This window comes from Ochotona princeps, chromosome 9, assembly GCF_030435755.1.
Source record: "Ochotona princeps isolate mOchPri1 chromosome 9, mOchPri1.hap1, whole genome shotgun sequence".
Classification (NCBI taxonomy): Eukaryota; Metazoa; Chordata; class Mammalia; order Lagomorpha; family Ochotonidae; genus Ochotona; species Ochotona princeps.
The window spans coordinates 46072848-46094161 of record NC_080840.1 but is presented as its reverse complement, the minus strand read 5'-3'; the positions used below and the strand labels follow the sequence as shown (position 1 = coordinate 46094161).

Genomic DNA, 21314 nt, shown 5'->3' with positions numbered 1-21314 from the left:
GTTCGGGGAGCATTTATCACCAAGATCGCCTTGCCGTGTGTCGGTGTCACTGCTGTGGCTGCTGCCACGAGGGCATGCAGAGGTTCTTGTTGCTGTACGCCTCCCAGCGCGGCCAGGCCAAGGCCATCGCCGAGGACATCTGCCAGCAAGCCTTGGCACACGGTTTTCCGCAGATCTGCACTGCATGAGCAAGTCGAATACAGTAAGCTCTGTGGACCCTGCGGCTGGCTTCCCACTCGGGAGGGTTTTAGGAAGTGGGGTCCTGGAAGTGATGCCGAGGTCAACAGCTGCCTGTGTGTTCTCTCAGGCTTACAGAATAAGGAGAAGTTCCATTCTCCCAGCTTGGTGAGCACCCAGACAGCATGTGCTAGCTTCTCGGTGACTCCATGGTGGGACTTGGTGGAAGTCGCAGGTGTCATCTGCTGTGCCTCTTGAGTGATTGATAACATGGAACATTCAAAGGAGAAGCAAGACAGGGCAGACGGGGAGACAGAGCCACTGGCCGCGCTCATGAGGAGCCTGAACAACTCACGTGGCAGCCGGTTTCTGACTGTGTATCTGTGTTTTGCAGTATAATCTAAAAACTGAGACAGCTCCTCTTGTTGTCATCGTGTCTACCACGGGGACCGGAGACCCACCAGACACCGCCCGCAAGTTTGTTAAGGAGATACAGGACAAGACGCTGCCACCTGACACCTTTGCGCACCTGCGGTATGGACTAGTGGGTAATGGACTGTGTTCTCTGCTCTCTTCCTGCTGCGTTGTTCCTGGCTTGAACTCTGGATTCCGCAGTTGATAGGTTTTCCCTTTGTTAGTGCATAATGTGAGTAACGTGCTGTCCTGTGTGGACGCCTCCCCGGTCCTCAGCTCCCTGGAGCTGTGCCACAATGACTTGGGGGTGCATGTCAGATGCAGCCACAAAGCATTCCCCAAGGATTGGTGGCAGGGACTGTCCTGACACCTGTGTAGACAGAGCCCTCGAAGGAACAGCCCCTCTCACCGTCTCTCGGTCCAACTAGACAGGGGTACCAGGTGGCTCCCATGTCCTCTTGCAGGAGAGCCTGTCCCCTGGCTGAGGAGGTCTTGGTTGTTGGCCCCTGCTCCATGACCCTGAGGCCAGGTGCAGGCGGCAGTGACTGGGGTCAGACTCCAGCAACGGTCGTTTTCAGAGCTATGGGGTGATGCTATTCAACTTAGGGCTCTGTGGAGCATGGTTTTAAAAAGATGAAGGTACAGATCAGAAGGCTCAGTTCAGCCCACCTGGCAAGCCTGCTAATGTCACCTTGTGAGGCGACAGTGAAGGCTCAAGAGGTTGACTCCGTGGCTCCCACTGGGTGACCTTAGAGAGTCCTGGCTCCGGGCTTCAGCCTGACCCAGCCCTAGCTATTGATGACATTTGGGAGGTAAACCAGTAGAAACAAAATAAAATAAACATTTCTTTTGAGAATAAACACATGCTTTGACAATCTTAAAAGACAAGCCCGCCCAACCAGTCTTTCAATGTTGGACTGAAACACGGAGTTTCCTACTCCAGTCTCATTTGGGGGAAGGAACATGTAGATAAACAGAAGTGTAAACTTGAGTTGTAAAGTTTCCAACAAGTCTGAAAATGGTAGTCCATTTTCTTACCAAGAAACATGGAGCAGTTCCAGCGGATGCAGCTCAGGAATCTCGGAAGGTTCTTTCCTGTGTCTCTGTGCTCCTGGAAGGAGCCATCAGACCCCAGGCCAGCGCCTCTTCCACAGCCATCCAAGCGGCCGTTGGAGCTTGAGAGCAGCCATGGGCCGCATATATGCGAGCGGACTTGGCTGTGAACGAGAAGTGGCCCAGCTCAGGGTCAGATCAGTGAATGGAGGCATATAATTTGGGGTTAATCCTGTCTACACCTTGTTTTTGTTTTTAAAGATTTATGTTTTTAATTGAAAAGTCAGATATACATACAGGAGGAAGACAGGAAGATCCTCTGTACCATGGTGAGCCAGTCCAAAGCCAGGAGCCAGGAGCTTCTTCCAGGTCTCCCATGTGGGTGCAGGCTCCCAAGGCTTTGGGCTATCCTCAACTGCTTTCCCAGGCCATATGTGTGTTTTGATATTTTGTTATTGAATGGCAGTTACAGAGAGAAAGATCTTTCATCTTTTGGGTCACTCCCCAAATGGCCACAATGGCTAGGGCTGAACCAGTCCAGAATTAGAAGCCAGGGCTACTTCAGGACCCAGGGATTTGGGCTGTTCTTGCTGCTTTGCCAAGTGCATTAGCAGGGAGGAGGTAAGAAGTGGAGCACTTGACTGGTGTCTGTGTAGTGCCTTAGTGCCGCAGGCAGCAGCCTAACCTCCTAGCACGGCACCAGCCCCAGGGAGCATGTTTCTTGGGGTGAGTCAGGTGCTTTCATGTTGTAAAATAGAAGAAACGTGGCTGGCTGTGTTTTTGTCATCCGTCTGTAACAGCTGCCGCGTTGTGCTGACTTCTTTCCACCGCTAGCATTTGAACCTCATTGTGTACTAATTGTCTGTTTGGGTCCTTCAGGATTGGGTGATTCCGAGTACACGTTCTTCTGTAATGGGGGGAAGTGATTGACAAACGCCTGCAAGAACTGGGCACCCAGCACTTCTATGACACCGAACACGCTGATGACTGTGTAGGGTAAGGGCAGCGTGCATGCCGCCTGCCACTGTGCCGCACTTGAGTGCTCATCTGCTCATTTCCTCTCTTCTTTTTTGGGGGACTCAGTTTGGAGCTTGTGGTGGAGCCGTGGATTGCGGGACTCTGGGCCGCCCTTACCAAGCACTTCAGGTCCAATAGAGGACGAGAAGAGATGAGTGGAACGCTCCCAGAAGCCCCTGGTGCCTCCCCGAGTGCAGAGCCTGGGAAACCAGAGCTGTTAGGCATCGTATCTCAAGTCCAGCGTCTGAGCTTAGAAGGTTCAGGAGGAAGAACCTCAGAGGTCTTGAGGCAGAATGTGGTGAACAGCGTCCTGTCGGAGGCTTTGATTAAGGACTTGGAAGCCACACTTACCCATTCTGTGCCCCCGCTCTCACAAGCCTCCCTGAGTGTTCCTGCTGCGCCCCCAGAATACCTGCAAGTACATCTGCTGGAGCCTGCTGGCGAGGTGAGTGGTGACCTTGTGCTTCCAGCCATGAGATGGTATCTACTAATGGGTGTTTGCTTTCTTTTCAAAATTACATTAGAACAGAGCTCAGCAAAGTGGCTTGCTCATCTCCTCTCTTCTAGGATGTTGCTCTGCTTTTCCCTTTGTGTCAGATCCAGGAGTTCCCCCAGGCCTTCCGTAGGATGGCTGCTGCTTCCCCACAGCCCAGGGATTCCCCCAGGCCTTCCCTAGGATGGCTGCTGCTTCCTCATGACCCAGGGGCTCCCCGAGGCCTTGCCTAGGATGGCTGCTCCTGCCCTACAACCCAGCAGTGCAGCCTGAGGTTTGCAAGCTGCTGAGCAGCCCCTGGAGGTGCTGAGAGCCAGTGAACCGCTGGACCTGTCCTGGGCTGGCATAGCGTGCCCCGCTGAGCTCCTGAGCAGATTCTGATGTTCCTTTGGGACCCTGGGCACCGACACGAGTGTGGGCCTTCCTGTCACCTGTTGCCATGTGTACCGTGAAGTGCAGTTGCTGTGCTGTGAGCGGTCTTCTTCCTGGGGATGTGTCCCCTCAGAGTCAGTAGGGTTTGCATCTGTTAACTGACATGGAATCTTCCAGTTTTGTTGAGGCAGCTGCCTGGAGCCTGCTGGTCATGTCCCCTGATTTCATTCTAAGGATGGATCCAAAGCCCTTGTTAGCTGCCTGTTGATTTCAACCCCAAGAACAGCAGCAAGTTCTCCGCCGTCACTGTTGATTGTGAGGGTCAGGCCCTCTACCTTACCTGCCAGCCCTTCTGCCTTTTTGTTCGCTGTGACGGTAGTGGTGCCCACCTGCCCTCCACTCTGGTGGGGAGGCTGCCCCTAAACTTCCCAGGGTCTCTGGCATCCGCTCCCTGGCACTTTGGTGACACCGTTTCCTGGTGTTCCCATAGAATGTCACCATCTGCATTGGGCGCACTGTGTAGTTTTATCTGATCTGATGTGCCCACAGGAAGCCCTTTCCTCTCCAGGGCCCACGAAGCGGCCCTGCCATCCCTACCTCACATGGTTGGCTGTTGCTTCTCCCTCGCTGCTGGAAGCTGTGAGGTCAGTGCGCTCACATCACGACCGGGTGCTCTTGCCAGGGAGTCATCAAACTCAGTGGGCCGGGAGGGACTCGGTCACTCACTGCTCCACATTACTGTTCTTCCCTTTTGGTCCTGGCACAGCCCGTCGCATCTCTTCTTGCTCCCCTGGGTCCTGCTGGGGCACCTTCCCATGCCTGCCTTAGCTGGGTCAGCTCTTTGTCAGCTTGATGTCAGGGTTGACCCTGGGCATTGGCCCGGCAGCCAGGGGAGGAGAGGAGCCCGGGGGGAGAGGGCAGGGGTGGCCAGAGGCCCCTGCATTGTCTCTGAACAGAAGGAAGTCCTTGCTCTTGTGTGGGCTCAGAAAGGAATCTGGGGATATAAGATGTCCTGGCACTGCTGGCGTTGAGATGGGTGAACACCTGTAGATCGCAGGTCCTCAGTAGCCACATGTGGAGCCACACTGTGTTACACAGAGAACAGTCCCATCGTGGCGGCACGCCGCGCACACGGCAGCCCCACGGCTGCTCCCCAGGCTCCCACGGCCTCGCACATCCACGCTGCAGACACTCACATCCGACACTTCCTTCAGGGCTTCCTGCCAGAAGTGTGTGCACGTGCAGCGGCGTCCTCTCCACTGGCAGAGAGCTGGAGTTCACGTGAAAGGGCCGTCCTTGTCCACACGTGTTTCAGAAAGCCTGATGTCTGGCAGACAGCCCGTGGAAATAGATGAGCTTCCCTTCTGAAAAGCGGATGCAAAGGTGTATACCCCTTGGCGTAGAAAGCAGTAGCCGGCGGCCAGGGGCTGTGTGCGCCCTGTAGGGTGTGCAGTCACCTAAGGAGGAGATGGTGGCAGTGGGAATCGCACTTAGCTGTCCTACATCGCGTCTGCTCCTCAGGAGGAAAGCCAAGCATCTGTGCCTTCAGCAGATCCAGTGTTTCTGTTGCCGATTTCAAAGGCAGTTCAGCTCACGAGGAACGACCCTGTGAAAACCACCCTGCTGCTGGAACTGGACATTTCCGTAAGTGCTAGGGCTTCCTTCCCAGCTAGTGTGCCGCTGAGGCGTGCAGAGCCATGAGGTGTCAGGCTGCACGCTCAGGAGAGCCGGAAGGCCCCACCAGCACAGCTGGCTGCTTCACGCCCTGCCTTGCTGCTGTTTTCTTTCCACTTCAGGGCAGGGATGAGGAGTGATCAGGATGATTCAGCCTAAATGGGTACAGTTGCTCCCTTTGCAAATCTGTTTATTTAAGATTAAACACCTAGTTACAAGTGGAGTTTGGAGCACACTGCTCTGCAAAGGTGACTTACTAGAGCAGAGAGAATCTGGGGGAATCATGGCCTTTTTCCAGAAAAATGATGATCAGAGCTTTTGCATAGTTCTGGAGCCTTGTGCCTGCCCTCTGAGCTCCTCCCACGAGCCCTGGCCTGATGGTCATCCCCTCTGAGCTCCTCCCACGAGCCCTGTCCTGCTGGTCATCCCCTCTGAGCTCCTCCCACGAGCCGTGCCTGCTGGTCATCCCCTCTGAGCTCCTCCCACGAGCCCTGTCCTGCTGGTCATCCCTCTGAGCTCCTCCCACGAGCCCTGTCCTGCTGGTCATCCCCTCTGAGCTCCTCCCACGAGCCCTGTCCTGCTGGTCATCCCCTCTGAGCTCCTCCCACGAGCCCTGTCCTGCTGGTCATCCCCTCTGAGCTCCTCCCACGAGGCGTGCCTGCTGGTCATCCCCTCTGAGCTCCTCCCACGAGCCCTGTCCTGCTGGTCATCCCCTCTGAGCTCCTCCCACGAGCCCTGTCCTGCTGGTCATCCCCTCTGAGCTCCTCCCACGAGGCGTGCCTGCTGGTCATCCCCTCTGAGCTCCTCCCACGAGCCCTGTCCTGCTGGTCATCCCCCGAGTGTGTAGGGTCATGACCCTTGCTTGTGGACTTGGGCAAATGCTCTTTTCCTAGCCCACGTGCTCATAACCACAATCAAACCACCTGGTGTCATATTTTTCCTCAATAAGGTAAAAACCTCATGACTTGTTTCTCACCAAAGGAAAGGAGTAAGAGAAGGAAAAGGGCGCAGACAGGAAACCAGTGTGATTGACTTCCGTTAGTGTTTTGTAGTCATAGTATGTGTGTGCGCGTGCACTCAAGTTATTGTAAGGGCTCAAAGACTTGAAAAGCAGTGTGGTGTGTGACAACAGGCAGTGAGGAGGGTCTGACTTTTCCTCTCTAACTGCAGTGTGGTGTGTGACGGCAGGCGGTGAGGAGGGTCTGACTTCCCCTGTCTAACTGCAGTGGAAGAAGGCAGGATGCTGGGCAGTGCCTTTCTTATTTAGAACAGCTGCTGATAAATGCACATTTGCTTTATTTGAATTTGTCTCCAAATTATTTTCTGAGTTCACAGATTAAAATGATCCCACAACAGAAATGTGTTTTGTTTCCCCATAGCTTAAACTCCTTAACCAAATCTTCATTTTGGGTCTCCTCTAGAAAAAGGATTTTTCCTATCAGCCTGGGGATGCCTTCAGTGTGATCTGTCCCAACAATGACTTGGAAGTACAGAACCTCCTAGAAAGACTGGAGCTCGCAGACAAGAGAGAGCATCGTGTCCTCTTGAATGTTAAGACAGACACCAAGAAGAAAGGTACCACCCCAGTGTTGGGACTTCCTTGGTGTCCTGGACCAGTGGCTTGCTGCCGACCAGTAGAGTGCCAGGGCTCCTGCCCAGTGCCCAGTGGTGCCTGCACAGGGCCCTGGGGCCTGCTGGTGGCCTGCCTGGGAAGCGGAGGCAGTCCCCTGTGACCAGGCTCTTCCAAGATTCTGTCCTTTGCCGTTCCTGTCTCAGGACTTGCACTAAGAAGTGCATATCTCCTATGTACAGATAATTGCTACTTCTATAATTGAAATCATTTTTTATTTTTCAAATACAAATATATGTATTTTATGCCTAGACTCTTGAGTTTATTTCTGAAGTTCTTTTTGAGGGTTATCAATTCTGCTGGAGCACTGCTGTCTTAGTTTCTTTGTTCCTCAGTTTTAGGTTATTTTCCATTTGTTTGACCTACTTCAAATGTTGCTGTTTGGGGATTTCTTTTTGGCTGGCTGTGTGTCGCCCGGGCCGTGCTGCTCCGTGACCGCAGCAGTGTGAGGGCGGCTGCTGCGGCTGAGGGGTGCTACGCCTGTTGCCGCCTGTGTCTTGAGCCTCGCCTCTGTCTCACTGAGCAGGTGCCGCCCTGCCCCAGCACGTCCCCGAGAGATGCTCTCTCCATTTCTTGTTCACCTGGTGCCTTGAGATACGAGCCGTTCCCAAAAAGGTATTTTTCTGTCGTCCTTGGGGAGCTGTTATGTCATGCATTTGTCTCCTGTAGGATCATTAAATGGCGCTGACATGTGTGGCTGGAAGTCTTAGAAAGAAGTGTGATTTCACAGGCAGTTCCTAGGATCAGCAATATCTTGATCATTGCCGGAAGAAATAGATGTATATGTGTTTACATTGAAATGACTGTGTTTCCTAAAGAAGTAAGATTATAACAAAACAGTTTTTTTAGTCTTGTTTGTACTAGACATGAACTTTACATAGCAGCTAAGCAGTGATACCGTTGACCATGGGTGACCTCATACTGCCCAACTACACCATGCTGTACCTCTGATGGACAACACAAGTCTGTGAGGGCTGGGAGGTTCCTGCCACCTGCTATAGCTGCTCACCTCTGTTTCCTGCAGTGCTAGGCTTACTGGTGGAGCAGAGTTATTTGGGGGGAACTGCAGGGTTTTGGTGGTTTATACTGACACAAGAATTTAGAGGTGGAAAGATCCACTAGATGTCAGTGTCTTCCAGGTAATTGTTTTTAAAACTCAAGGAAGGGGTTTTCTCGAATCATTTTCCCCAGGTCAATGTTGGTAGCTGCAATGCTCTGGAGTTTTGCCTGGCCAACCAAAGACACTGTAACTGGCCAATACACGTTCTTCACATGTGTATTGCATTTTTTCAATATCTTTGGAAAGTGAACTACTTTACAGAGAGGCTCCGCTCTCTCTAGCTGTCATGCGATCAAATTTAGGAGCGGTTCTTTGTGAGAACTTCCAGATTAAATGCAGTAAATTCATAATATTCATTCGACTTTACCATTTTGATTTACACATTTTTCCTTACTACAAAAACAACATGGCCATTGTAAAAATTCTGGATAAAGAGATAAGTAACCAAGGAAGTAGAAGTTTGATAGTCCAACTCTCAGAGTTTGAATTTTATTTTGCTAAGAAAAGTGGAATCCTATAATTCACAAGGTAATTTCAAAAAATTGATTGAAAAGAGAATGAAAGGAGAAGTTTATTTTGGTACAAAAATTTTTGAAATCTGCATAGCTTTTTAACAGCACACATTGAGAATTTTTTTTCTAATCTTTTACATACTATTTTATAAATTGCTTTACTTAAATGTGTTTATTTCAACATGATAAGCTGCAAGTATCAAGTATGTGCAGTGTAATTCATTGGTTGTGTCCAGTTGTCTGCTATTACCCTATAGATGGGTTCAAGTGGAATGTGTGTTAATACGGTACAAGAATTGTGTTAATGTTTGCACATGTATTTGAAGTGTTTTTGTAAAATGAATTCCTTGAAGTACAAGTGCTATTTTGGAAATACCTCCAGTTTAAGTTGTAATAACATTTATTGGCTTTGTTGAATTATTCTCCAAAAACAATATGGAATTTTCCATTTCAATACCACGCAGTGTGTGAGCCGTGTGAGAACAGTGATCTTGCCTGCCCTGCTAAGGGAGCAGGACACGTCTGTCCAGAGCCGTGCGGTGGAAACCCATGAGTGTTTGATGCAGCATCTAACACAGGCGGTGCGATAAAACGCTGTGTGTGTCACATGTGGCTAAGCTTGCGACTGCCTTCAGACCAACAGTGGGTATGAGCAAGGCTAGTGTGTCTGACCCGGCAGCTGGGGTTTGATTAAGTCTCTGAGACTTGGGATTCTGCCCTTTATTGTTGAGGTCTATTTGTGAAATTTTCCCAGCAGAGCACCATCAGATCAGATGGTATGACTGACACCCGCTTCCTTTCCCAGGCGTGTTTGCGAGCCCTGGCCGACTACACCAGCGACAGTGCTGAGAAGCGCAGGCTGCAGGAGCTGTGCAGTAAACAGGGAACGGCCCATTACAACCGCTTTATGCGTGACGCCTGCGCCTGCTTGCTGGACCTCCTCCACGCCTTTCCGTCCTGCCAGCCGCCGCTGAACCTCGTGCTGGGTGAGCAGGGCTGCCCTCCCCCGTCTCCCTCAGTCCAGGGCGCTTATGTGTGGGCACACCTGGCAGAGAAGCCCCGTGCTGCTCTTGTCTGGCCCCTGGGTGCTGTGTTGCCTCAGTAGGGGAGGTCCACGGCAGGCAGGTGCTGGCCCAGCAGTGTTTGCAGGCTGATTTCCCTGGCTCCGTCTCCTGCTGCTGTTACTATCGTTTTCTTTGAGTTTGTTCAGTCTTGTTGTTGTTGGCTCAGAATTCAATGTTCTTAAAATTGACCTTTTTTCCCAGTAAGGTATTTATTAATTCATCTTCCAAAAATGAATTTTACAAGAAGCATCGCACGTAACTGACAGGAGTGTGCGTGCACTGTGTATGCATGATGCAGACAGACCTTTCCCTGGACAAGTTAGATGCAGAGTCTCGGAGCGCCAAGGGGGACAAGATGGGCCAGAGCCAGGGTGCCTCAGGTGAAAATGGTGCTGACACTCCAGCAGAAGTCTTCCTGGAGCAGGGCTGTTGAGGGGCCTCTCCTGGGCACCCCAGGAAGTGGGGGAGCCATGTGCAGGGACAGCGATGCCCAGAACACTATGGGTGCCTGACCCTTGGCTGCTGTTGGCATGTTGTGATGCCGTTCCTGTAGCAGGGAGAGTTGTACCCACACACCTTATTTGCTGCTGCCAGGGAGCCAGCGGTGTCCTGCTTGGTGCCCACAGTGGTGGACGGGCACTGCCCGTGTCACGGTGGCTCCTGGGCTGTCTGCCTTGTTGTTTCTCAATGTTTGTTTTCACTTTCCGCTTCCCAAAAATGGTAGAAACTTGGCTTAAAAACGTCCTGCACCACATTTTGAATTATTTCTATAAATGTGAGAAGGAAGGATATTTCAAGCCCGAATATCCTGTCATCCTTAAAATAGTAGTTTTGAATCTTCTGGGGCTCAGGACTGCATTCCTGTTCTGCAAACCTGGACACTTCTCCCCAGGAAACCGCCCATGAGTTCCCAGAGCCCCGGCCTCCTGATGGACCCTGCTGGAGTATCTTTTGTGGAGATGACCTTGGCCCCTGGCAGCAAGGAGGCCACCAGTAGAAGGCCTCAGAGATAAGGTCCCTAGTGCTGAGCAGCTGTGGCCAGTCCAGTTCAGTACACACCTCCAACAGAGGAACCTACGTGGTGGCCACACTCAGCTTCCGGCCGGCCGCTCGTCTTGCAGTGTGCCGAGGTAAATCGAGCCCTGCTCATGCTTCTCCGTGAATTCCTCTTCCATCTGCACTGCTAGCCTCAGTCAGTCATGGCCCTCAATATGCTTTGGTTTTTTTTTTAAAAAAAAAAAAAGTAAATGAGTGGAATTAATTACTTTGAGAACAGGAGTATATTGTTTCTGGTTTCTAACTTTAGGAATTGGAAAGAAAACGTTAATATTTTACTTAGCCACAAAAAAATGTATGTTATATATGATGTAAAGCTACAATGTCAGTTATTTTAAAGATATATAAGAAAACAGGATTCACATTTAGGCTTTGATTTTTTTTTTAAGTGTTTGATAATGATTATCTTCAGTATCAGTGGATTCATAAATGGTTTCTTTTTTCTAGAACATCTTCCTAAACTACAGCCCAGGCCGTATTCATATGCAAGGTACTAGTATTATTATTATTATTAGACATAATATTGCATCTTTGTGCAAAGCCTTAGGGAGGTCAGACCACAGATCCTTACAGCTGCCAGTTCACTCAGGGAACGCTCACCTGCTGTGCGGAAGACGAGCCGGCAGCATGAGGCTCACCACTCCAGCCCTCCAGGAGCTCGGGGTGGAAGGTGTTCAGGCCCCCTGAGTTTCCCCGCTTAGGGTAGTGGGTCTCCAGGGCCACAGCCCGCTTCTCGTGCCAAGCCTCACTCCCTGGGGAGGGATTTCAACCTTGCTCACACAGGAAGTGCCTGCGTGCAAGTGCACACCAAGGGGGTGTTCCTTCTCGCTGCTGTATGGCTTTGCACGCAGAAAGGTGCTTTGTGGCTCTTGTTGTTCTTGAGGCTTATTTATTTGAGAGGCAGAAGGAGCTTGCATCCACTGATCTACTCCCCCGCTGAAGCCAGTATCCTGGAATTCTGTCCTGATCTCCCATGGGGTCTTGAGGGGGCCCAAGCACTTGGGCCATCCTCTGCTGCTTTCCCAGGTGTGTTGGCAAGGAGCTGGACCAGAAGTGGAACAGCTGGGACTCAAACTGGCACCTGTGTCAGATACTGGCAGGCAGTAGCTTAAATTACCATGCTGCAACACCAGCCGTCATAGCAATCTTATAAAGATGCTTTCACCCTGACTTTTTAGTTTTCTGGATAAAGTCACTTTCAGATTTTGGTGTCCTAACAGTGCATGAGATCTGGGCTTTCAGTCAGGACTTATTAGTGTTCATTCACGTAATAAGAAGTCCTCATGCATGCTGAGTGAAGATCCTTAGGGCCTTCGGGGTTTTACTTGGGGCAAGCAAGACTGGCAGTGTTCCTGATGACGTCACCAGGCAGGCAGGCAGCCTGGAGTCACAGGGTCCAGGAGTACTCTAAGTGAAGGGACCATGTCACTGGTGTGTGTCTCTGCAGCTCGAGTCTGTACCACCCGGGGAAGGTGCACTTTGTTTTTAACATTGTGGAGTTTGTGTCTAACGCCACGACCGTGGTTTCGAGAAAGGGAGTGTGCACTGGCTGGTTGGCCACGAGGGTTAGCTCATTTCTTCAGCCAAACTCCGAAGCTCCACATGAAGATGGCAGAGAAGGCCCAGCCCCTCAGGTACCACACGAGTGTGCCCTGCTGCCCTGCTGCCGTGCTCCTCTGCCCGCTCACACTGTCACCCAGCCCTGCAGAGAAGCGTAGGCTGTGCTGCCGTTTCCACAGCTCCAGTGGAGGGGCAGACAGTGCTTCCCGCCCTGCCTCTGGAGCTGGCCACGTTTCCGTCACTGCAGCGCCTGGGGGTCCTGTGACAGCTCTTTCTGTGTGCTTGTCTGCACCATTGAGGGAGAATGAATAGACTTCTCTGAGTTCTGGGCATCAGCCCAGAGTGAGTCCAGGAAGGAGCATGTGGTGAGGCCAGCCACGTTTTACATTGAGGTCAGATCTTAGGTTTGCTGACAGCCGAAAATCTGGGGAAAAAATGATAGTATGCCACTTAGAACACCTAGGACCAGCAGGTTCTATAGTTTTCTGAACAAATTGTGGACACATTTACACGTGGACTTCGTGGCATGGTTTGTATTTTCATAGAGCAAGTGTCGATGTCTTGAGTCAGGCCACATGTGCAGGGAGCAGCTCGAGTGGGCCCTCCTTGCCCTTCAAGGTGACTTTCTTCTGACATAGGTGAGAGTCACAAAGGGGTGTGTGCTCTTACGTCAAAGTCTAGGCTGCATTGTCAATACATTATCAATAACAGTAACAACAGCTTCTCAGGCTCAGCTAGTGTCGACAGGACTGGACAAGGCCGTAAAGCACTCCTGTTTCAGGTAGTGGACGGCAAAGATATCAAGTTAATGGACAAAATGGAGCAGTGGTTCTCTCTGACGTCACTCACGTCGTCTGAGTTACCCCTGAGGAATCCTCATGACCTCAAGATCCCAGACTTGTCAGAGAGTGCAAATGGCACCGTTCTGTCTTCTTTACCCGGAGACGGACCTATGCGTCATGCATGCCCAACTCGGAGCTGCGCATGTGTGCTCCCTACTGCCTCCCCCCTCCCTGCTCCTTCGGCACAGCAGCAGGTTTATCTGACTGCTGCATGGCTGGGAGACTGCTCTCTGAACTTAACTGTGCTCAGTGGTGCACATTTCACTGCCAACCAGAGATTGCCACACATCCCCCCACCCCAGCCTAGCTACAGTTGTCAGTTGTTGGTAAACAGCCGGCGACGCCCCCACCACCGCATTCCCCGAACTGATCGGAGGGACTAGGGTTGAAAAAAGGACAACAGACACTGGGTCATTCGTGTAAGGAGAATGCTGCTTTATTGAGAAAATGCTGCTGTTTTTATACTATTTTCTGGTGCTCTGTACTTGCCCACCCTCACTCTTGGGGGCTTATCTATTTCTCCATGTGGCATTGTTCAGCCTCTTTCGGACACACTATCAGGAAGCTGCAGTTGAGGGGATGGCCCAAGATTCTCAGTTCCTGAAAGTTTGCGCAGGTAGCTGAGCAGACAATTCTAGGAATCACTCAAGCATTCTTGTGAGCAGCATGCAGGCGAGACGGTGGAATTTCCCCATGAAAGGGCCTGGGAGATGTCGGCCGCAGCAGTAAACACCCTCACTTTGTCTGTGAGAGTACTTGTGTCAGCGGCAGGACACCCAGCAGCCACACTGGTAGGCACAGCTGGCCTCACACCCTCCCCTCTGCTGTGAGGCCAGGCATGGTCAGGTCCGGGTTGTTCTTGCCACATGGATTACAGGGAAGGAGGTCCCTGGGGCCTCAGGGCAGCAAGCAGAGTCGGACACTGGGCGAGTGGTTCTCGGCCAGCACAGGCTGAGCCGTGCCTAGGCCACAGACAGCATGCTCTCAGCTGCAGAGTTTTGCACTTGCTCTTTGCTGGAAACAGGCTCTGGCTTGGCCAGCCATCACTTCTCTGGCTTCTTTAAACTATTTATGAATTCATTTGTATAGCAGCAGAGTAACAGAGAAAAGAGAGTCAGGAATGCTCTCATATGTTAGTTCACCTGCTAGTATCTCATACCACCCAGCACCAGGTAGATTGAAGCTGGGATCCAGGAACGTCACCCAGATTTCACAAGAGCAAAGCAGCAAGCCAGGTGTTTGGAACATCGTCTGCTGCCCTCCAGTCTCGCTAGTCGGAGGCTAGAGCAGAAGAACAGGGCAGCCAGGTGCGAGCTTCCCTAGCAGTGGCTTCACGCGCTGCACTGCAGCACCTGAGCAGACTGTTCAGGCCTCTCTGGCACTGTGTCTGACTAAGCAGCTCTCATGGCGGCACCTGCTGAGCTTTCCCTGTGTCTGACTAAGCAGCTCTCTCACGGCGGCACCTGCTGAGCTTTGCCTGTGTCTGACTAAGCAGCTCCCTGCACACCCGCCGTCTCCTGACCCAGCTAACATCTGCACACCACTGTCAGGAGGTGCCTGGGCCTTGTCCCTTGCTCCACTGGAATGTGAGGTCCATCAAGACGGGGACTGTGTTTTGTTCATTTCTGTACCTGCGGGGCCTGTCATATCAACTTCTTTTGTTAAAATGAGTGAGGCAGCTGAATTATCATTCATTAGAGTTTCGTTCCCTAATGAGAGCAGTAATTAGATGCAGCTCTGCTGGTCTGGCACTTGCATAGCCTGGTATCCGGGCTCTTTGTGAACTTCCTCAAGCTTCCTTTAACTAAAAGTTGAAGTGTGCACATGGACACTCCATGCTTGCGTGCGGGACAGAGTGAAACGTGTTCAGAATGAGCCCTGATTATCCGCAGCACATGATTTAAAAGAAAAAAAAAGTTTGGAATTTTAGCAAGTTGAACTATATCATCACTCTTTCATTTTAACACATTGGACCCAAACAGCCGATAAAGCACACTGTACTAGAATCTGTGAACAACCCTGTCTTTTCTTTTGAGGCGGCCTCATTTTCACTAAATTTCTTGAACCCGTGGATGTTCATCTTCAGTCTTCCTTCCAAGGCTCAGAGCTCCCAGGGGGCAGAGCTCAGCCGGGGCTCGGGAGAAGCCTGTTCAGTGTTCCGGCTCGGAATATCAGGCGTTTCATCTTAATGACCTGTGTATGTGTGTTTATTTACTTGAGAAGCAGAAAGACAGGAAGAGACAGAGGAGACAGATCGCTCCTCTGATGACCCTCCACAAATGCCCACATGCTGCTGCTGCTGCTGGGAACCGGTCTCAGCCAGTGCCCCCCAGTCACAGGGGAGGACTTGGAACCAGTCTCAGCCAGTGCTCCCCAGGTGCAGGGGAGGACCAGAACCGGTCTCAGCCAGTGCTCCCTAGGCGCAGGGGAGAACCTAGAACCAGTCTTAGCCAGTGCTCCCCAGGCGCAGGGGAGGACCAGAACCGGTCTCAGCCAATGCTCCCCAGGCACAGGGGAGGACCAGAACCGGTCTCAGCCAGTGCTCCCCAGGTGCAGAGGAGGACTGGGAAAGATTCCTGTTGCTGCCTAAGGTCCGCATGGCAGGAAGCTGGAATCAGCCAGGGCCATGGCTGAACCCAGGGGCTGGCATCTCTGCTAAGCCAGAAGACAGCCCCCTGCTGTGCCTGAGGCCTCAGGTTGCTGCTTAGTAACACTCCTGTGGGCAAGTCTATTTCTCTGGGTGCTCGCATGCTTTGGCCCAGCTCTTCTCTCAGACTCAGCGTGAGGATTTATCATTGCAGATCTCCATCTCTCCTCGGGCAGTGACGTCTTTCCACTTACCAACGGACTCCTCCATCCCCATCATAATGGTGGGCCCGGGAACTGGCATAGCACCTTTCATTGGCTTCCTGCAGCACAGGTAGGTGTGCTTGGGGGCAAGCACTTCCCAGTGACCCTGCTGGGCACACAATAGCCCGTTAGGTAGTACACACTGGCTATAAAATTTTTATTTAAAAAAATTCGCATCAGGGGCTGGCACCATAGCTCAACAGGCTAATCCTCCACCTTCCAAGTGTCAACATCCTGTATGGACACCAGTTCATGTCCTGGCTGCTCCACTTCCCATGCAGCTTCCTGCTTGTGGTCTGGGAAAGCAGTGGAGGATGGTCCAAAGCCTTGGAGCCCCACACCTGCCTGGGAGACCCGGAGAAAGCTCCTGGCTTCAGCATGACAGGAGACCAGTAATGATAGAAGTCTCTCTAAAGCCTCCTTTTATTACTCCTTTTATACTCTTTCCCCCAAGCCCTTTAACCAAACAATAGGATGCCAATGAGTCCGATTAGACCAGATGCTTTTAGCAGCAAGTCCATTTCCTGTTACTGCTCATCCTAAGTGCTAATTAACTCCATAGCCCACAACAATTGGGGGAAGGAGATTTGGGAAAGGGGTAAGGGAAATCCCAGGGCCTGTGGAACTGTATCATAAAATCGTAATAATAACAACAAATGAAAAAAAAATTAATGAACATTTTTAATGAGACGTGGCAGCCTGCCTTAGTCTGTGGCATGGAAAGCGTGAACCCAGTGTGTTGTGGAGGTTCCGCCTGCTCCTGCAATGCCCTTTTCCACTCTTGGCGTGCTCAGTTTCTGATTGTTTTCAGTAGCATTGTGGTTTGTAGTTCAACACAGCTTCACGTTGCGTGAGCCAGGCTGCTCCAGCTACTCCTTAATGGGATAAAATTGTGAGTAGCAGAGATCCGGTCCTGGCAAAGGTGGCACAGTTAAATCCCTGTGGCTGTAATTGTCCACAGGGTGGTGCTGATAGGCCTGGCTTCCTTCTGATGCGGCGCTTCCTGCATGAGGCTCTGAGCCCCCTTTGGACCGTTCTTTGGGCAGTCCTTGTGTTGTCTTTAGCAGGCGGAAGTGTCAGGACAGCAATGCTGTGTGCTCATGCTTGCCCGACCAGCTTTTGCACTGCTCCTTGCAGCCCTGTGTGGCATCCCATCACCTTCCGTGTATTTGTAAAGCTGCCATGGTGTTTACATGTAGGCATCAGTCTGGCCGTCATGCTGTGACATGTCGGGTTGTGCTTGTGTGTCTGTGGCTCATGGGCCAGTCCTTGCCACGCTGACTGCAGGAGTGGCTGTGACAGCTTTTGGATGAGAAATGTTGGTGAGGTGGCTGACCTTTCAGAGACTGCAAAGATGGATTTTACAAACCTCAGTTAGCTTGTAGCATTTCCTGCCCAAAGAGACTGCTTTGGCACGTTGTTCATGTCAGACACCTCACATGTTTTCTCTCACTTACAGGGAGAAACTTCAAGAGCAAAATCCAGCAGGAGATTTTGGGGCTGTGTGGCTGTTTTTTGGCTGCAGACATCAGGAGCGGGACTACCTGTTCAGGTACTCTGCAGGGCATGCTGGGATGCTCGGCTCTGAGTGTGCTGTCAGCGTTCAGAGTTGGACCCTTTAGGTGACCTGGTGGCTGTGTGTTTCAGGGAAGAGCTCAGGCATTTCCTGAAGCGTGGCGTCTTGACCCAGCTGACAGTTTCCTTCTCTAGAGATGACCCTGCAGGGGAGGGGGAGGCCCTGGCCAAGTACGTGCAGGACAGCCTCCAGCTGCACAGCAAGCAAGTGGCAAGGCTTGTGCTCCGAGAGAATGGCTGCCTTTACGTGTGCAGGTAAGTGCCACCCTGTGTGGGCGTGGTCCAGGAAGACAGTGAGCGGCCAGGGGTCCAGTCTGGGTGAGAGATTACATTCTGCAGTTCGGAAATAGAAATGCAAGTTCCAAAATGATTTAGCACACACTCAATAACCAAGATGTTGCCAGTACCAGGAAAGAAGTGGTGAAAATTAATTCTTACATTTGGGGAGCACTTTGTACCATTTTAGGTTCCTGTTTCTAAAATTTCGTGTTGAAGACACTAATCATCAAACCTGAAACTCTGGGATTAATTTGGCTGTGCTTGAGAGTTGGCTGTTTGTTTGCTGGAGCAGCTAAGGGGAACGAGGTCTGCTGTGACTCAGAGTATGCTGCAGGCTCCTCTTGCTTTAAGGCGTGATTCATGGTGTTTAGGGGACATAAGCCAGGAGTCATTCTTGTATTACTAAGTCTTATCTACCTTCTGGGACCAAAGCTATTACAGAAATCCAATTGCCTTGGGAAATAAAATATTTCTAATTCCTTGTTTTAATGGAAATAAAAAAATTTCAGCTAATTAGTGTTTAGAAGTAACAAAATTATATTTTATCTTAATATGTCCTTAGAATTAACCTAGTTTCTAAGTCAGTAGATCCTTCTTGAGAAGGTCCTTCTTGAGAAGCAGCAGCAACTAAAAGTTGATTCGCACACAAGATGTTAGCCTGGTGGCCAGGGGCACGCCTGGGGGGCAGCCTGAAGGTCCACCTAGTGCCAAATGCCTTAGAGCCTTTCCCGTATATGCAAGGGTACTTCCAGAAGGTTCTGGGGAAATGAAACCAGAAGCTCATTTTGCTGGGTGAAAAGCATTTTATATAGTTTTCTCCTAGTGTGTGTTTTCCTGAATGTCTTGAGGATCTCAGTCTGCATGCGTCCTCCGTGACCTATCATGCCCTCGACGCAGGCCTCTAATGTTTGTAGATGCAGCCCAGACCCACGAGGCCACGCCCTGCTGTGCACTCCTCTGCTGGGGCTGTGAGGGGCATGGGGCTGTGCCGGCAGGCTGGCGGGCACAGCTGCCTGGAACCCAGGCGCTGTGATGCCACAGCAGTCGACGTGTCACCGAGGCAGCAGCTGCATGGCTGGACAGGCAGAGGGCATGGCATGAGTCACATTCCCCGACACAGAACAGTACATGGCTTAAAACAGGTTTTAATTTCTAGAATTTTGATATTTTTGTACTGTATTTGACTTTGAATGACTAAACTGGAAAGTGAAACCAAAAATGAGGGAAACTAAATATAATTGAAGTAAGATTTATTCCTACTAATTTTTATGGCACATCCTGATCATTTGTTTTCCGTTTTATTTGCTTGTTTAGTTGTGGTTAGCCAGTTGACTGCATGATCTGTTAATGGGTTTGCCTCTCAGTTGGAAATGACCACTTGAAGTTGATAAAGGGCAGATTTTTGGCATTCTTTTTACATTTGCATTTGGCTCTTCACTGAGCACTTGATCTTCATTTTGCTTGTAGAGAATGTTTGCATCAGCAGTCAAATTCAAGTTGATGTTTTCGAAAGGAATCTCTAAGTAGTAGGGGCAGAATTGATTGTTCGTGTGCAGAAGTAACTGGTGATTGGGGATTTGGAAAACATCTTGAAAGTCCAAGCTCTTAAAATGTTACCTTGGAAATGGCTCCTCCCAGTGACTGGTGCTGCACTTTCTGTTGGTTACGTTAGTGGTGAGCAGAGGTGAGGGCTCAGAGAGCAGAAAGGGGAGAAGGAGTAACGTTGTCTGAAATGAAGGAGGCGGGGACAATGGCCGTGGCAGGTGGCAGCTCGCAGGCCATCATAACCGAGGGAGAGGCCATGGCATGAGCAGGCAGTCAGGAAGGATGAGCTGGCCACCCTGGGCACCCCTGACTGCAGTGGAATGTAAGGGACCAGGGCAGTTCCATCCCTGACATATTAGAGCCCTCTCCTACACTTGTCTCCGTTCCAACACTTGCTGAGAGCTTGGTGCTGGTGTTTCAAGATTCCAGGGAGAATGACATACATTCCACCCCTCAACCAGCCTGCCCCTGCAGGGGAGACCACTAGAACCAGATGCTGGCAGCACAGGAGTGTTCTGTCCGGGACTGAAGGAGGACCTCCCCTGTCTTGTAAATTGTAAAGACCTGAGACATGTGAATGCACTTAGAATAGGACGTAGAGAGTTCTCAGTAAATGTGTTTGCTCCTAACACTTTAGTGAGAGTGGCTTCCACCACATGTGCTGAGGAAGGGAAGAGGAGGTGGGAGGCAGCCAGAGAGAGCGGAAGGCAGATGGAGATGGTACCCAGACACTTACTTAAGCTGTAGGCTGCTCCGTGGATACGGAAGCTCAGGAAGGGTTGTAAATCTCTGAATCTTTGAATTGATCACAGATTGACCTGTGTGATCTGCTAGCGTACACCCTGGAAGGCAGCAGATAACTGTTTAAGACTGGGGTCTCCTACACCCACATGGGGACCCAGGCTGAGCTTTGGGCTTCTGGCTTGGACCTGGCCCAAACCAGCTTTTTTGAGCAATTGGGGAGTGAATCAGCAGATGGGGGATTGCTGTATGTGTCTGACTTCCAAATAAATGCATCTTTAATAAAGCTCTGAGCTTCACAGTGGCCCCCATGGCTGGAGGCCTGGCGAGGACAGCCAGAACACGGCTGTGGCAACCCTGGAGAACCTGGGGGGCAGCACTCAAATGGTGAGTCATGCTAGCTGGATGAAGAATGAAGGATCTGGTCAGAATTTTGTCTTCAATGCTGTTACTATTTTCTTTTGTAGAGATGCCAAAAATATGGCCAAGGATGTCAGTGATGCCTTTGTGGACATAATAAGCAAAGAGGTTGGCGTCGACAAACTGGAAGCAATGAGGACGTTGGCTACTTTAAAAGAAGAAAAGCGGTACCTTCAGGATATTTGGTCATAAAACCAGAAATCAAGGGAAGGAAATTAAACTTTTTTGGCCAAAGATACTAGGAGACAATTTCACCAAAGCTTTTAACCTCCCTTGTAGGCATAGAGTGCTACTTCAGGATTCAGAGTTCACAGCTACCTGGACCACACCTGCCCCCAGCATCCTGAAGGACTTGTCAGGAACCTTCATCCTGCCCAGGGTCTGCACACATGACGATGAACTTGGGTGGCCAACAGTTTTAAACAGTGTAATTTTATATGACCTAACCCAAAAAGACTGTTCTTATTGAGGTGTTTAAGTGTACATGTAGAACTTAACCTGTCACAGGTTTATATTACTGTCAAATATTGATTACCAAAGCTGTGTTACTCTTACAAAGGTATTCTAAAGTAATTTTTAAGTAAAGGGATTTTATTTTGAGTGGTGCTAAAAGTGTGAAATATATTTCAAAATTTCATTGTGGCATGTGAGTTATCACATGTCTTTGTATCTCAGCTCCAGAATTTGGAAACATTTGCATTCAGTTTATAAATGCCAGCCTGTACACACTGCAGTGAAAATGCAGTCTTCTCCTCTGTCACCGACCCTTTCATTCCTGTTCTTCCTGGGTGTGTTTTCAAGTTTTCCCACACAATTTCTATTACTTCCATGCTACCACTCAGGTTATATCCTAGATTTACAATGCAGACTTAAATTAGTAGCACATTTTAGGTTCGCAGTAACAGATTCTCTCAAAATTTGTCAAAATAGGAATCAAAAATTAAGGAATATAATACTTTTCTCCCAGACTCTCTTAAATG

At 50.4% G+C, this 21314-nt stretch overlaps 1 protein-coding gene across 1 annotated transcript; it reads left to right on the top strand.

Annotated features, from left to right (window-relative positions):
• Positions 1-20655, top strand: LOC131481145 (methionine synthase reductase-like). The gene is given in 16 exon segments (XM_058668650.1): positions 1-165; positions 168-202; positions 572-725; positions 2524-2565; positions 2568-2640; positions 2728-3106; positions 5048-5170; positions 6622-6775; positions 7357-7445; positions 9208-9388; positions 10970-11012; positions 11970-12156; positions 15726-15844; positions 17234-17326; positions 17422-17604; positions 20382-20655. Coding segments are annotated over 16 exon segments (2091 nt in total). The 5' UTR covers positions 1-74; the 3' UTR covers positions 20527-20655.
• The last annotated feature ends 659 nt before the right edge of the window (positions 20656-21314 follow it).